Here is a 17,236-nt window from a genome sequence, read left to right as displayed (position 1 = left end):
ATCATAATAAATAAACAGCCGAATTAATTTTTGCTTTTTCGATATTTGTGTATCTTTTGCCATATAACATCACAGGGGACTGTTTGCCAGGGGACTGTTTTTTTTTTATCAAATTGAGAAAAATCAAGCAAACTATTTCAATGCATTCAATTTTTCAAGTTATCAATCAATGTTTACATTAATTAGAATAATATTAAGACTTATGGATCGAATTTTATAAATAAATTATAAATAAAAATAGTTGCCAGGGAACTGAGTTTTTAAGTGGCCCAGGCACATATTTCCAGCACAAACGGTGCTTTGACACTAAATAAAATGCCGATAAAGCGCTAACAGCCCTATGGTTATTAACTCAAGGCTAGTTAGATCCTTATAAACCTTACAAAAGGTAAAATAACACGCTGGATTTTTTTTTTGGCTTTGAACTTCTGGCAGGGGACTGTTCTTAAAATGCCTGGGACAAACTTTGGTTTAATGAATTTAATTAAACAAATTAATTTTCGGTACTTTTGATTGAAGAAGATTGTAAGTTAACTAATTAAGTTTATAAACATTATGGACCAAATTATAAATTATGGACGAATAACTTAAAATTGAATCTTAAAGTTTTAATTTTGGGAATGGGACAGCCCAGGGGACTGTTATTAAGGTGGTTTACCAATTTATACCAAAAAAACCAAAATTTATTTCATTTTAGTTTTCAATGCTCCAAATAGAAATGTTTTTTTACTTTGGTAATAAATTTTTTTTAGTAACAAAATAACAATTTTTCTAATAAAGAAATGCCTGGGACATTAAAAAACACCCTTACAGAGAATCACCCACATACAAATGGAAAAAATTTAATTTTTTCAATTTTCTCCGAAAATATCAATTTTATGGAAAAATACTACAATTACCAATTTAAGATAAATTTTACTATAGTATTAGCTCGTCATATATCGCGCAGGTCTCTGACTCCTAATTGGTGTGATATTGACAAAGTAAAGAAACATATATTGAAACCACTTGCCGCTTTATAGGTGCCTGGTACATGCAATTAAATATCGTTATTTGTTAACTCTCATTTTCGTCAAATATATATATATTTTTTTTTGCACTTTTAAAATTTCAATATTATGAAAAAAATTATAGTGAGTCGTGGATTTAAAAGACTTTTATTTTCAATGAAGCAAAGGGTGAAATTACGCTTGATAATTACATTCTTTTTATAGTGGAATTCGATAAGAAATTTGAACTCTTATCAGTTGTACAAGTCAACATACAAAGTTTGATTACATGGCATGAGCAAGTTTAGATTTGACTAATTGGTAGATAAATGAATTACGGTTATCAAGAGTCATGATTAATTAATTATATTCAAATTAGTAATCGTCAAAAAAATTGATATTTTATTTTTATCGCCTTTTTTTTTTGATATTGTAGAATTTTATCGTAATTAACGTAATGAGTTATGATGCAATGACTACAAATTTTTATGGATTAATATTAATATATTTTTTTTTATCTTAGGTAATTAGAAAATTTTCAATAAAAAAAAATTATCAATTCTTGAGAGAATTTTTAAAAATTAAAAAAAAAAACTTGGAAGTTTTTAAATTAGCTTGTAATTAATTTATTTTTATGTCAAAATATGTTCCTTATTTCATTTATTAAATAGATTAATATTTGACAATTAGTTACATTGATATTTACAAAGGCTAAATAAATAAATAAACAAAATTTGAACCTCATTTTGGACAAGATTTTTATGAAATTAAGTTAGCAGATATTTAATAATTTTAAGAATTTTGGTGAAAAATGAATTATTGCAAAAAAAAATTAGGAAAAAAAAATTGACATGTAAAAATTTTAAAAAATTAAAAATGCAATTTTTTAAAAATAATTTTTTCGAACAAATTTAGTTGCTAATAAAAATTTATAAATTATCAAGTAATAGCTGACTTTAATGTCATAGATTATTTTAAAAACTAAATTTAACTCAAAAAATATTTTTTTATTCATATTAAAAAAATTTTCTTAGTTTTTTAAGTATGTAAATTATTTATTACACAGAAAAAAAAATTTATTAAGGTTAAGTAATTAATTTTGAAAAATTTTAATACTAAAATTAGACATTTGACAATTTTTGATTTTTGAATCAACAAAAATTAAAAAAATACTTTTTATAAATTGCATTGAAAATTTTTGTTAAATTTCTTTCTAATAATTTATTTTAATAAAAAAATTAAAAAAATTTTCCAGATGTCAGCTAATTTCCATAGAATTTTATTTTAATTTGATTAAAAAAATTTTTTCTCAAGATTTTTTTCTCTTGATTCAAATTAATTTTTCTTTCTGTTACGGCTAAAAAAAATTTTTTTTTTTCAATAATCAATTATATTTAGCGCATTTAATACTAAATTAACTCCAAAAATAATTATTTCATGACTTACCAATCATTTAAGCTCGTATATTAACTCTACAATAATTTTAATAATATTACATTTAAAAATTTCCATTCTAAAAATTGAAATTGACTTCTTTTACGATGTAATATCATAAATTTAAAATTATAAAATAAATAAATAAAATAAAAATCTCGAATTACAATCTAAAAATTCTAATTTTTCCTCCAATTTTATTTTCCGTAGTAAAAAATTTTGCGTCAAAAAATTTTTGTGTTGAATGTTTAACACTTTTATGTCTAAATTTAACATTAATCCAAAAAAGTGTTAAATATTTAACATAAAAATTTTAAACAAAAATTTTTTTAACACATTGACGCAAAATTTTTGACTGTATTTTTTATTAATAATAAACCCAAAAATATATAAATATATAAATTTTTTATGAAAATAATTTTTATTCTGAGTAATTTTTTTTTTCTGAAATTATAATTATAAATATTATTATTATTAATCTGAATTTTTTTATTGGCTGTCCAATCTATTCCACGAATTTTTTTTTTTTAACTAATTATTTATCTATTAAGTTATAATATCATTCGCCTGTATTTCCTACAGGCATAAACGATTTTAAAATTCGTATATAAATTTGTCATTGTCTACAGAAAATATATTGTATAAAAATTATTATTATTATTATTATTATTGTAATAATAATTTTTATTATTCTAATAATAATTTTTATTAGAATAATAATAATTTTTATTATAATAATAAATATTATTATTATTATTATTATTATTATTATTATTATTATTATTATTATTATTATTATTATTATTATTGTAATAATAATTTTTTTTATTATAATAATAATTTTTATTATTGTAATATTTATATTTTTATTATTCTAATAAAAAAAAATCTATATTTAAAAAATAAATAAAAAAAATCTATCTATTATTTTTCTATAAAAATTAAATCAATCAAATAAGAATTACTTACCAATATCCGAAAAATTAAATGATGACTATCAATAATAAAAATCAAAATCTCGATCTGTTAGTCACCGATAAAAATTGCAGTTAAATCGCCCCTTCCCTAAATCCTAAAAAATTAATGTAACGAATCGATAAAAATTCTATATCCACAGATTTGGATCATCGATCTAAAGATAGTAAATGGTAAGGTATTTCCAGCTGAATCATTGAATAAACATCCCCTCTCTGGTACTATTTCGAAAAAATTGCAATAAGATCTTAAAAAAAAAATCTCCGACAGTGATAACAAGCATCTAATCATTAATGATTACAATCAAAGCGGTATTACAAAACATTAGCTAATACGGAATAGTACTACTATACAACCTGGCATTCTCAAGACAATATTCACAGCTACACACGTCATCGTTACAATTATTTAAATAAATCAATCTGTAATTATTATAAAGAGTCTTGATGCATTTTAGGCAATGACTGATTTCATTCAAGTCGATAATATCATCGAGTGCGGTTTGATAAGATTGATAAAGCGTGACGTAGTACATCCCGTTGACAGAAGCAGTGTTCAAACATAAAACCGGATTTTTAGCGATCTTATAATGGGAAATAAATATCGATTGCTACGAAATACGATTAAAATAGATAATTCTAATCTACATTAAATATCTCGAAAAAAAAAATAGTTTGGTATGACGTGGCCCATTTTATTAACGCTAAAACACGTCTAACTCCCTCCCCTGTAGTAGCATTCATGACGAGACGTCGATGAACGTGTACGTACGCATGATATTGTTTACTCTATCGCATATATAAATGAGGAAGCACAAGGGTGCGACAATCTCAGTATACGATCGCCGTTGAGTAGTAATTGTTTGGTTATTTAATTGTTATTGTTGTTGTTGTTGTTGTTGTGCTGTTGTAATTGTAAACATTAAAATGTTAAATGGAAAAGTGTTTATCTTTTTTATATGCTTTGGGGGGATATGTGCAGTACCGCTGCGCTTTAAAAGGCACTATCACCACTTACAATTACCCTTTTGGTATGTGCCCTGTGGCGAACCCGTGACTGATAATGTGATAACCGGTGTAAGTGAACAAGAGATTGAGGCTAGCTTGGAGAGAATTAAAAATCAACATCAGAATGCACTCTCGGATTATCTGCATCATGATTATGAGTATTTGTATGAAAATGTCAAAGTTGGACCGAAGGAACATCAGTTTATTCCTAATTGGGTTCCGGGGAAAAAAGAGGTTAGGATTGTTAAGAGGCTGACTGATGGATCTTCTCAAACGGTAATTAATAATTAATAATTATTAAATAATACTTTTTTAAATAGTGAAGTTTTTAAAGATATAAGCTCATCTTGATGTTATACGATTCAAGAGCTTTCATTTGAGTACCCACGTGCATTTTTGATAGATTTTTTATATATACATATATAGTATATATTTTAAAGATATAAGCGCAGTTTGATGTTACACTCATTAAAAGCTTTTATTTGAGTACCCACATGCATTTTTTATATATACATATATATAATATATATAAATATATGAAATATATGAAAAATTGATGTGGGTACTCAAATGAACGGTCTCGATGAGGGTAACATCGAAATGAGCTTATATCTTTAAAAATGTCAGTAGTTGATGAGACACAAGGTCATTTCTTAATTAATGATCTTTTTAAAGATGTAAGCTCATCCTGATGATATGCTTATCAAGAGCTTTCATTAGAGTACCCACATGCATTTTTGATATATATATTTCATATATACATATATGTAATATATATAAATATATAAAAAATTGATGTAGGTACTCAAATGAAAGGTCTTGATGAGTGCAACATCAGGATGAGCTTATATCTTAAAAAATGTCAGTAGTTCACAAGATACACGGTCATTTCTTAATTATTGATATTTTTAAAGATATATGATCATTTTGATGTTAAACTCATCAAGAGCTTTCATTTGAGTACCCACATGGATTTTTGATATATTTTTCATATACACATATACATAATATATATAAATATATAAAATATATGAAAAATTGATGTGGGTACTCAAATGAAAGGTCTTGATGAATGTAACATCAGGATGACCTTATATTTTTAAAAATGTCAATCGTTCACAAGATACAGGGTCATTTCTTAATTATGTATCTAGAGATAAATACACTGGCTACAAAATTTTGCTTATTCTCTTAATAGTATTAATTTATCAAAATTTTAATTAAATTTTTACAAAATTTATTCCTAAAAAAGTTAGACAATTTTTTTTTAAATAAAAAATTAAAAAATACCCCTGTAATAATTTTGAAAAAATTTATTTAATTATTCAAATTTGAATTATTAAATTTTATAAATGAAAAAAAATGTATTTCAAAAATGTTATTAAAAAATCGATCAATTAGAATTAATTAATTAATTAGAAAAAAAGTTTTAGATATTAAAAATCTAAAAAAATTATTTTTGTAAAAAAAATTCTAGCTTATAAAATTCAAATTAATTTTTTTTACGTAAATAAAGTAAGTTTTTCGTGAATTTTTAATTAAATTTTTATACAAAAAAATCTTCCTGAATTTTTTTAATCCACAAATAGACATAAAATCATTAACACAAGTGTTTACAAATTAACAGATCACTATAATCACTTAATTAGCGGAGTACAAAGTAAACAAACTCCCTTCGTGAATGAACATAGCGATGATTCATGAATATTCCTCCACTGACAATAATAATAACACTAACAATCATAATAACATCACTAATGAATGGGTAGTGTGATCAAGTAATAATAATAATAATATTAATGGATAAAAAAAGGTGTGAGAATATAAAATTACACTAAAAATGATGAAAATTAAAATATAATAACCGGTTGAATCAGCTACTCAAATTGACAATCGATTAATGTTAAATAACAAAATTTAATGAGACAGTAATTATTATAACGTACCAGGCAAGCAGGAGCCGGGTGGTCGTTCCATAGCTAGCTTGATACGCGGAGACGACTCATTCTGAGCGTAGTATACCAGACGGTTAAGTTGAATAACTCATACTCGCCGGGTCGTATGACTGTGCAATCATGAGCTTGTCAAAACTTTTTTTTACCGATAACGCTGATTAATATAAACTAGCAACCTTGCAGTCAATATGTGTCTGCCGTGAGTTGTGAAATATAAATAAATAAAATTTTACTTTATTAAATAATGAATTTTGTTAAATTGCACTGTACTTTTTTAACTATTGATGTTTTTAAAGATATAAGCCCATCTTGACGTTACACTCATTAAGAGCTTTCATTGAAGTACCCACATGCATTTTTGATATATTTTTCATATATACATATATAATATATATAAATATATGAAAAATTGATGTGGGTACTCAAATGAAAGGTCTTGATAAGTGTAATCTCGGGGTGAGCTTATATATATAAAAATATAAATAGTTCACAAGATACAAAGTCATTTCTTAATTATTGACATTTTTAAAGAAATAAGCTCATCCCGACATTACACTCATCAAGAGCTTTCATTTGAGTACCCACATGCATTTTGATATATATATATATATATATATATATATATATATATATATATATATATATATATAAATATATATATATATATATATATATATATATAATATATATATATATATATATGTATATATATAAATATATATATATATATATATATATATATATATATATATATATATATATATAATATATATATATATGAGTAATTCTCTGTAAGGACGTCTTAAATCTGTACAAAATTTTCCGACCAAATTATTTTTGATTTTATTAGAAAAAAAAATTAACAAGGGCTACAAAACAAAATTAACAACACTATCAGCTTAATCATAATGAATAAACAGCCGAATTAATTTTTGCTTTTTCGATATTTGTGTATGTTTTGCTATATAACATCACAGGGGACTGTTTGCCAGGGGACTGTTTTTTTTTTTATCAAATTGAGAAAAATCAAGCAAACTATTTCAATGCATTCAACTTTTCATGTTCTCAATGAATGTTTACTTTAATTAGAATAATATTAAGACTTATGGATCCAATTTTATAAATAAATTATAAATAAAAATAGTTGCCAGGGAACTGAGTTTTGAAGTGGCCCAGACACATATTTCCAGCACAAACGGTGCTTAGACACTAAGTAAAATGCCGATAAAGCACTAACAGCCCTATGGTTATTAACTCAAGGCTAGTTAGATCCTTATAAACCTTACAAAAGGTAAAATAACACGTTGGATTTTTTTTTGGCTTTGAACTTCTGGCAGGGGACTGTTCTTAAAATGCCTGGGACAAATTTTGGTTAAATGAATTTAATGAAACAAATTAATTTTCGGTACTTTTTATTGAAGAAGATTGTTAGTTAACTAATTAAGTTTATAAACATTATGGACCAAATTATATATTATTGACGAATAACTTAAAATTGAATCTTAAAGTTTTAATTTTGGGAATGGGACAGCCCAGGGGACTGTTATTTCGGTGGTTTACCAATTTATACCAAAAAAACCTAAATTTATTTCATTTTAGTTTTCAATGCTCCAAATAGAAATGTTTTTTTACATTCGTAATAAATTTTTTTTAGTAACAAAATAACAATTTTTCTAATAAAAAAATGCCTGGAACAGCAAAAAACATCCTTACAGAGAATCACCCATATAATTATATGAAAAAATGATGTAGGTACTCAAATGAAAGGTCTTGATGAGTGTAACATCGGGATGAGCTTATTTCTTTAAAAATGTCAATAATTAAGAAATGACCTTGTATCTTGTCAACTACTGACATTTCTAAAGATATAAGCTCATCTCGATGTTACACTCATCAAGAGCTTTCATTTGAGTACCCACATGCATTTTGATATATTTTTCATGTATACATATATAATATATAATATATATAAATATATGAAAAATTGATGTGGGTACTCAAATGAAAGGTCTCGACGAGTATAATATCGAGATGAGCTTATATCTCTACAAATATCATCACTTGACTAAATACAGTCTAATTTCTTAATTATTGACATTTTTAAAGATATAAGCTCATCCTTATATTATTCTCATCAAGAGCTTTCATTTGAGTACCCACATGCATTTTGATATATTTTTCATATATACATATATATTTATAATATATATAAATATATGAAAAAATGATGTGGGTACTCAAATGAAAGCTCTCGATGAGTATAGCATCAAGATGAGCTTATATCTTTAAAAATGTAAATATTTCACAAGATACAATGTCACTCCTTAATTATGTATCTAGAAATCATATAGAGCATTTTCGAATGCAGCCTAAATACTTATCATAATAAATTGACTATCGGTGAGAATGATATGAAACCTTGAAAAGGTTTCATAACATAACTCCAGGTCAAGATTTTTCCAACAATACAAAATTTAACCATTAAAACCCATTTTATCATATCAATACACTGGCCACAAAAATTTGTTTATTCTCTTTTAATAATATAGATAAAATTGATCTTTTTGTTGCAGATTATCAGCCACTTGCCAAAACTGCACGTTGACTTGCAGAAATTTTCCGTGGCCATTGACCAGATGCTGCAAGACGAGCCTACGGTCAGAATCGGAGCAGCCTTGAAGAAAACCAAAATTTACCTTCAAATGATGCTGTGCGAAATTGAAAGCAGCATTGCTAATTTTGGAGATTTAGAAATTCCCGAGAGAATAAGCAGAGACATTATGTCCCCAGAAGAAAGAGCTCCTAATGACGAGACGATACGTCTCGTCAGAGATTGGGGAGTCATGCTCAAATACAAAAATTATTTACACGCTTGGAAGCATGTTTTTGATCATTAAGTTAGGCTCTTTTTTAAAATCGTAAATTTTGTCTCTCTATTTTTGATAAAAAAAAATTTGTTATGAATTTTTGGATTTAAATATCTTATGCTTAAGAGTTTTTATTAATTGATATCGCAAACAGTGAGAAAATATACATGAAGTCATTGACTATTAAAGATAAGACGATTAGCGCCATCGCTATGTATAGACAGGGAATACCGCAGCTAATCTCGTAACTCAAATATACTTATTGTGTTTAAACGTGTAATTTAAATTTCATTAGATAGGGAATTAATTTCTTGGGTGATAAAATATGTGTAATTTGTGCCAAATAGCTCTAAAAAAAAAATCAGTGATTATTATTAGGTTATTTATTCATTAATTTTAAAGACAAATGGTATATTTATACAGTATTATTTATGTTTCATTTATTTATTGTATTTAATTGACAAAATTATTTATTACTTTTTTATATTGAATAAAATTTTTAATCAAATTTGAAAAATTGTTTTTTAATTTAATTTTTGATGTCAAAATGATGTCAATTTGCACAACAATTTTATATTATATAATTGATGATTTTTAGAAATCAATTTATTTGATGCTTTTTAATGAAAATTTTCTTTGATTAAAAGATTCTAAAAGTAAGTTCTCTTATCTGATATTTAAATTAAAGTTACTCAAAAATCTTGATTATCGATTGATGGAAAGTGATATCGAAAAATTGATGTCAATTTGGAAAAATTAATTTCTTATCAGAAGTTTTTCAATGATTTTTTACAAGAAAAAAATTTTAGTCATCAGATTGATGTCAATTTGGTCAGTAATTTTGATGGCAAACATAGCAAACATATTGATGTAAAAATAGCAGTAAAAGTCATGTATCAAATACAAATTATGATTATAACAGCCAAGTTTAGAAAGCTAAAGTTTGCAGTAAGCTTGACATCAAATTGACATCAATTATTAGATGATAAAGTTACTTCCTAAAAATTGATATCTATCGATTGATGTCAATTAGAAGTTACTTAATATAAGTTTTTTAATGATTTTTTAGAATATAAGTGATTTTGATGGCAAATATAGTACATATTGATGAAAAAATGGCAATAAAAGTCATAAATTAAGTGCAAATTATGATTATGACAGCGTAGTTTAGAAGGCTAAAGTTTGCAGTAAGATTGACATCAAATTGACATCAATTATTAGATGATAAAGTTACTTCCTAAAAATTGATATTTATCAATTGGTGTCAATTAAAAGTCACTTAAATTATGATTATAAATCTTGAACTTTCAAACTTTGTAGTCAATTTTACAAATTGACTTTTGAATTTACATATTTCTTATCAGTGTAACAGAAAATTGACAGTTAATTTAAATATAAAAGCAGTTTGTATAAATTGACATCAGTCTGCAACTAACTTAAACATGCAACGGTTCTTGCATTAAAAATTGACATCAAATCAGTTTAATAAATTAACATCAAATTGTTTACATAAATTGGCATCAAATTCTTTAAATAAATTGACGTCAAATTGTTTGCATAATTGACATCAAATTGATTTCGTAAAACAGTATTAATTTTCAAGTTGATCTATGAGCAACACTTGCATCATCAATTGGCAAAGATGCTATATAAAGACTCTTATTACTCGCTCGTGTAAACACGTAAGGATTTGCTTCAAACTCCGAAACAACAATATCGTCAACAGCAGAAGATGAACTGACGGTTATTTCATTGTCTTCTATTACACGGTAATTATACTTGAATAAAAATGTGATATTTTTGTAGTTGATCACTCGGACCCGACCTAAGGATTAAAATTTTTTTAGTATTTATCTTTATTCATATATATAATCTTATAGGTAGTCATAATTACCTGAAGAGAATCCAAGGAATAAATTATTCCCGTGAGTCTTTACTGACTTCAAGTTTCTGTTCCCAAAATCTGTGAATATTCTCCAGTCAACTCCACTTGCGTGAATTAAAAGCTCATCATCTGTAATATTAAATTAGTAAAATAATGTTTTTTTTTGTTGATTTTCGATAAAATTACTAGAACAATACGAACCACTGATGCCAATAACTGCATTGCGGAAAGTAACTAAGAATTTATTTATTTTTTTCATTTGTGGAGTCAACGGCTTGCCGCCATAGGTCTGAGTAACCTGGAAGTGTTGTCTTTCTCTGGTCAGAAATGGCTCCGACACATTGTGGGTTTTTAAGATCCCAAATCTGTTTGTTGCAACTATAACCGGCTAAAAAATTGATATTTTAATATGATGACTATTATTTAATAATGTACTAGCTGATAGATTAATAATCAAGTAGGCTACCTTGGTATGCAATGACAACAAAGTAAGAAGAGTATCATTTTCGCAATCAAGCTCTATCTTAACTCCACATATCACTTTGTTAGATTTTTGATCGTAGTAATATTCCGTAATTTTTCCTCTTAGTGAGGCAAAACAATTGTGCATTGTACTTGAGCTAGAGTAAATAATAATCACAATTACGTATTATTATGTATTAATTACGTATTATTATTTGGTATTAAAATAAGGTTACGAAAGATAGCATAAAATTAATATGTACCAAATTTGATCAGCGTAGATAGTGCCAGGAGTTATTTCTTTTTCCGTTTCAAGATTCCAAAATTTGACTAAGTTGTCTGCTGATAATGAAATTGCAAATACAAGACTATCGCCTGGAAATTAATTTATTAAATTAAAATTTGATTATTAGAAGACAATTATATCAATTATAGTTAATATAATTTGCAATGAAATCATTTATGATCAAAGTAGAATTTTTTTAAACGCTATAACTGATGACTCACATTATAAATCAGTCCAATTTTTTCACTACCCGGGTAGCTTTCAAAAATCAGGAAGTTTATCGCTTATAACTTTTGAACGGTTTGGCCGATTTCATCGTGGTTGGCGCCATTCGAAAGAATTTGGCCAAACTTAAATTTTGAATACAATTTGGACCGATTTATACCGGTAGATTTTGAGAAATCTCAAAAAAACTACAAAAAAAATTTTTTTAAATAAGGTTTTTTTGGAATAACTTTTAAACGGCTTTGCCGATCGATTCCATAAACTAATCGGTTCTTAACATCAAAAAACCACGTCGATTGCCACTGGTCCGGTCAAAGTCGGTTGATTTGTTCGAGAGATATCGTGAACGAAAGAAAATCAAAAGAAGTGTTTTTTTTTTGGAATTACTCCAAAATTCCTTATTCGATCAATTTAAACTTGAAAATTCTTTGTGAGGCTTAAAAAACTGGGTCAAATGCCGTCAACCGCGTAAAAATCGGTTCTTTCACTCAGAAGTTGTTGCAGTTTCAAAATTCAAAAAATAGTTTTTTATCATACGCATAAAAACAATTTTGTTGAAATAACAAAAGACGGGATAACTGAAAAATATGTTCTGGTAACAAATGAGTGTAGTTATAGTAACGAATCCATTAGTCGCATTAACAAAATGTTTCAAATTGTACTAACAAACCAGTCTGTTAAATCACCAAATCAATTTGTTGTTCTAACGAAATCATTTTATTGCAATAACATTACTAATTTGTTGCTAAAATATTTTCCAAATCAGATATCGCTGATTATAAGATATTTTTAAATTATGGATTCTTATAAAATTTAATGTAACAAATTTATTTGTTATTTTAATAGAATAATTTTGACTGTTTCGCTGTTTCAACAAAAAAATTTGTTATACCAACTAAATTATTTTGTCGAATCTACTTAAAGATTTTGCTATAGTAAACAAATTGTTTTGTTGTTATAACATATCAATAACTTGCTATAACCTAAATTTTGTTATTTTAACCTATAATTTGTTATCCCTATGTTAACAAATGCATTTGTTACTAGAACATATTTTAGGTTATTTTAACAAAATTTTTTTTCTGTGTGCAAACTTCTATCAGACTTTTGAGCTCGAAGAGCTCAAAAACATCGAAAAGCTATCTCTTTGAGCTCGGAGAGCTTAAAATAACACATAAGTTGTATTTTTGAGCTCGAAGAGCTCAAAAACGTCATAAGTGAAATTTTAAGCGCCTACACGCAGAAAAAAATTTTGTTAAGAAAACCTTAGATATGTTGTGGTGACAAATGAATTTGTTAACATAGAGATAATAAATTATAAGTTGAAATAACAAAATTTAGGTTATAACAAAGTTATTGATATGTTATAACAATAAAAGAGTTTTGTTACGATAGCAAAATCTTTAAGTTGATTCGACAAAATACTTTAGTTGGTGCAACAAATTTTTTTGTTGAAAAAGCAAAATTATACTATTAAAATAACGAAGAGACTTTGTTAAAGTAATTAAGAGAATACATAATTCAAAAATATGCTATAATCAGCTACAGCTGATTTGGAAAATATTTTAACAACAAATTAGTTTTGTTATTTCAACAAAATCATTTTGTACCAGTAACAAAGTCATTTTGTGACAGCAACAAAATGATTTCGTTAGGGCAACAAATTGACTTTATGAATTAACAAATTGGTTTGTTAATACAACTTGAAACATTTTGTTAATGCCACTAATGGATTTGTTGCTATAACTACACTCATTTGTTACCAGAACGAATTTTTCAGTTATCCCGTCTTTTGTTATTTCAACAAAATCGTTTTATGCGTGTAGGTATGGAATTAGCGGGAAGTTTCAAGGATGGCTCACGGAAAAAATAACTCGAAAAATTACAGTATATAATGCAACGTGGCGCTTCGTGATGAAAAATGGAAAAATTACAGTTTCAAATGTAATTATTACAAATTTTATAAAAATTACATTGTAAAATGTAATATTTACATTGAAATCTCTGAATATTAAATTAAAAAATTGAATTTAGAAAAATATTATTTCAAACTGTAATTTTTCTAGTTTTGATTACGACGGGACCGATTTTACATTTTATAATGTAATTTTTCGAGTTTTCTTTTTTTCGTGCTTTCAGGAACAATCGTTTTCCTAATTTTTTGCTACTCTAATGCGAATTTTTTAAAACAACATTTAAATTGTCGACTTACTTGCACTCCAAAGTCGGACCTGAACTACTTTATTACCATGCGGCTGGCTAAATATTCGTTTGGTATCGAATTTAGATGTAGTGAAGTCTTCCGTTACGCTGAAGAATTCTATCATCCCAGATTTTGTACCAGCAACTATTATATCGTCTAGAAACACATTTGTTGAAAATGTGAAAAAGCATGCTCATATTAGAAGCAACAGATTCAATTTCAATTTTTTTTATTCTGAGAAATAAAGACAAAATTTTGCAAATACAACGTAAATTTGGAAGTTTTTAATTTCTAAAAAAATAATAAGCTGATCTGTTTGGCTTCAAAAGTTCAGCCTTTATGTTAAAAATATACAAAGAAAATTTCATCATTGATATTAAAAAAAAAAAAAAAACACTTACGCCAGACATCAAAACATGTAATAGTGTCCGTTTCAAAAGCAGGAATCAACTTTACAGCAGCAATCTTCTTATGATCAAACATTTTCCACTTGAACCAAGACCTGAATGCGCCGAACCATTTCTGACGATCTTCAACTTTCAGCACATCACAGATATAGAAATCTTGAGAAGATTTGTGCATCACCTCGTGGAAATAAAAGTCTTGAATATAATTTTTTGCACGGCGCCGCCATTCGTACTTTGGAATTTGATTATTAACAATCCAATAAAAACTTTCGCATATTTCCTGACACTTTATCAGCGCGAACGGGTCGTCTATTTCTCTTAAAATAGACTCCCAGACTTCGATCGGAAGTTCGATTCCAACCGATTCATCTACTTCCATTATTGCAAAGGATTTGGATGCTTTTTTCACGACTACCTTCTATTCTAGATTTTTATTGCGACTAGTAAGTAACTATGCTGCACTTTTCACTAGTACATTATCACAATTAGTCACTGTGCTAAGCTAATTTGTCCAGCGACAATTTGTATAAGCTGATTAATTTAATCTCAGTGGTAATTTATTAATTGTCGCTAATCGATACTGCACTAAGCACGATTATAATTTTTTTTATCACAAAAAGACAATTCTATCTATTTATCACACGGTGATTGCACGATCAAATTGCAGAGTAAATTTTATACGCTGATAAAAAAAATATCTTCATTAAAGAAAAATATTCTTGCTCCAAGAAAATTATTTTGAAGAGAACTAGTTGTTTTATTTCAAGAAATTCTTGTCTTGATTTAATGTTTCTTGGAGTGAGAGATCTAATCACTCCGATCGATAAAATTTTTACGAAGTTCAAGACTATATTATCTTCGATCGATACAAGTGAATTCTTTATTCAAAAACGATTCTCTTTAATATAGAATAATTTTATTTCATTTAAAGAATTATTGATTGTTGATTCAAGAACAAATTTTTTTATTTATAATTTTATAAGTTTAAGTCAGAAAAAAACTTTGAAGTTAAAAAATTTTCATTTCTCTATTTGCCGACAAAATATTTATTAATACAGAGAATAGCAAAAATATTTAAATTTATATGCTTAAAACAAGTAAAATAATATGTTAATTCTCGAGTGGCGCCATACTTGGAACAAGTCGGTAATATCTTGAACCAATGTTACCGTCTATTTTAATCCTCGAGAAAGAAATTCTTGGGCGACAGTTGTATATATCTTATTTTAAAACAACCAAGTTTCTTGATTCGAGAATCAATTTCTTAAGTTAAGAGAATTGAATTACATAGGGGAGTTCGAGCGTAACTAATGAGTCAAAATAATGTTAAAATTTTTTTTTAATTTTAGTCCTCCCAATATTCTTCAAAATTCCTTATTTTAATTTAAAATAATTTAAACAATTTAATAATTGATGATTTTTACTTATTTAATAAAGTAAAGTAATAAAATGACTTTGGTATTTATAACTTGCCGGAATAAATAAACAGATTTGGCAATAGCGCGCTTGATTATACCCATAACCTGAGACGTGGATGAGTGTGTGAGTTAAACGTTTCTCTCTCTGCAACTATATTTCTATCCTTTTGTTTTTTCTCGGCTGTTGACGCGATGTTGTCAAATCTTTATTCGAATAAATGGCTGACGATAAACCAGTTACAAACATAAAATTTGACTTTGAATATTTCAAAAATTATATCGGTAATGTATTATTATTAAATTGTTTTTATATTTTGCAATAATCCCTTGAATGTTGAAGCTTATTGTTTTCGTCCCAATTTTTTTTTTTTTTTAGTGTTTAATATTATCATTAATTTTAGGGAGAATGATAATGGATATTACATATTTAGGCAAAAATACAAACCAGCTCGGTGTAACGAATTCACATACAAATGTGATAAAGTAAATTATCCGTGGCCGATTGAAACATTTGTTTTTGTTTTCAAAGAAAATATAGACTTTTCATGCAATCCATATGGAACTGACCCTCGTCATTTAAAGGAATTTAACTTAACCTCTTTGTCACCTATCCAAAAAGATATTTTAGAAAAATGGGTCAAAGCTCGGAAGTATTATAGTGCAGAAGAAGACATTGCTTATATTTGGAACATACAGGGGAAATGTTCGACTTACTTCAACGGAATCGATACCGAGTTATCCAAAAGTTTTACAAAAAATCTCTTGAATTGTTCGATAAATACAGCTTAGATGCAATTTTGAGACAAGCTGATATTACTCCTGGAAAAAATTACACTTATCAAGAAATATTCGATGCTGTTTCGAAGAGAATTGATGGTAAAACACCAATTATTGAATGCGGACTCTTTGACGTGAGTAGATTGTTTTATTAATTAAATGAATAATTTTTCAAATGAAAATTCAATTTTAGATCGAGAATATTTTGGATAAATTTTTCTTTTAACTCGAAAAAAATTCTAATCTAATGATTTATTTTTTAGAAAATTTGGGATTCAGTAATTTTATCAAAAATTTGGTTTTATTTGGATAAGAATCTTAATCTTGTTGACCCAACTGACATTGA

The 17,236-nt window shown here is 26.6% G+C and overlaps 2 protein-coding genes across 2 annotated transcripts; one reads left to right on the top strand and one right to left on the bottom strand.

The window, feature by feature from the left end:
* Window positions 1-4,305: 4,305 nt before the first annotated feature.
* On the top strand, window positions 4,306-9,257 carry LOC123270754. Its single transcript, XM_044736903.1, has 2 exons — window positions 4,306-4,681; window positions 8,934-9,257. The coding sequence occupies exons 1-2, from the start codon at window positions 4,325-4,327 to the stop codon at window positions 9,255-9,257; spliced, it is 681 nt and encodes a 226-aa protein (XP_044592838.1). The 5' UTR covers window positions 4,306-4,324.
* An 849-nt stretch (window positions 9,258-10,106) lies between these two features.
* Window positions 10,107-15,174, bottom strand: LOC123270751. Its single transcript, XM_044736894.1, has 8 exons — window positions 14,690-15,174; window positions 14,298-14,444; window positions 11,838-11,949; window positions 11,579-11,732; window positions 11,314-11,500; window positions 11,122-11,241; window positions 10,792-11,052; window positions 10,107-10,744 (listed from the first exon to the last, which is right to left on the bottom strand). The coding sequence occupies exons 1-7, from the start codon at window positions 15,072-15,074 to the stop codon at window positions 10,826-10,828; spliced, it is 1,332 nt and encodes a 443-aa protein (XP_044592829.1). The 5' UTR covers window positions 15,075-15,174; the 3' UTR covers window positions 10,107-10,744; window positions 10,792-10,825.
* Between the last annotated feature and the right edge of the window lie 2,062 nt (window positions 15,175-17,236).

The sequence above is a fragment of the Cotesia glomerata genome, linkage group LG8 (genome assembly GCF_020080835.1).
Source record: "Cotesia glomerata isolate CgM1 linkage group LG8, MPM_Cglom_v2.3, whole genome shotgun sequence".
In the NCBI taxonomy this organism is placed as follows: domain Eukaryota; kingdom Metazoa; phylum Arthropoda; class Insecta; order Hymenoptera; family Braconidae; genus Cotesia; species Cotesia glomerata.
The sequence above is the reverse complement of the archived record's forward strand: the minus strand, read 5'-3'. Positions and strand labels throughout refer to the sequence as shown.

What these genes read in the sequence shown, in the direction of transcription:
- LOC123270751 (XM_044736894.1), bottom strand. Translation starts at nt 15,074, where the DNA reads ATGGAAGTAGATGAATCGGTTGGAATCGAACTTCCGATCGAAGTCTGG. An exon ending in GGTCCGACTTTGGAGTGCAA is followed by an intron (nt 11,950 to 14,297) that starts GTAAGTCGACAA and finishes ATTAATTTCCAG; the next exon opens with GCGATAGTCTTGTATTTGCA. An exon ending in ATCTACGCTGATCAAATTTG is followed by an intron (nt 11,733 to 11,837) that starts GTACATATTAAT and finishes TATTTACTCTAG; the next exon opens with CTCAAGTACAATGCACAATT.
- LOC123270754 (XM_044736903.1), top strand. Translation starts at nt 4,325, where the DNA reads ATGTTAAATGGAAAAGTGTTTATCTTTTTTATATGCTTTGGGGGGATA. An exon ending in CTGATGGATCTTCTCAAACG is followed by an intron (nt 4,682 to 8,933) that starts GTAATTAATAAT and finishes TTTTTGTTGCAG; the next exon opens with ATTATCAGCCACTTGCCAAA.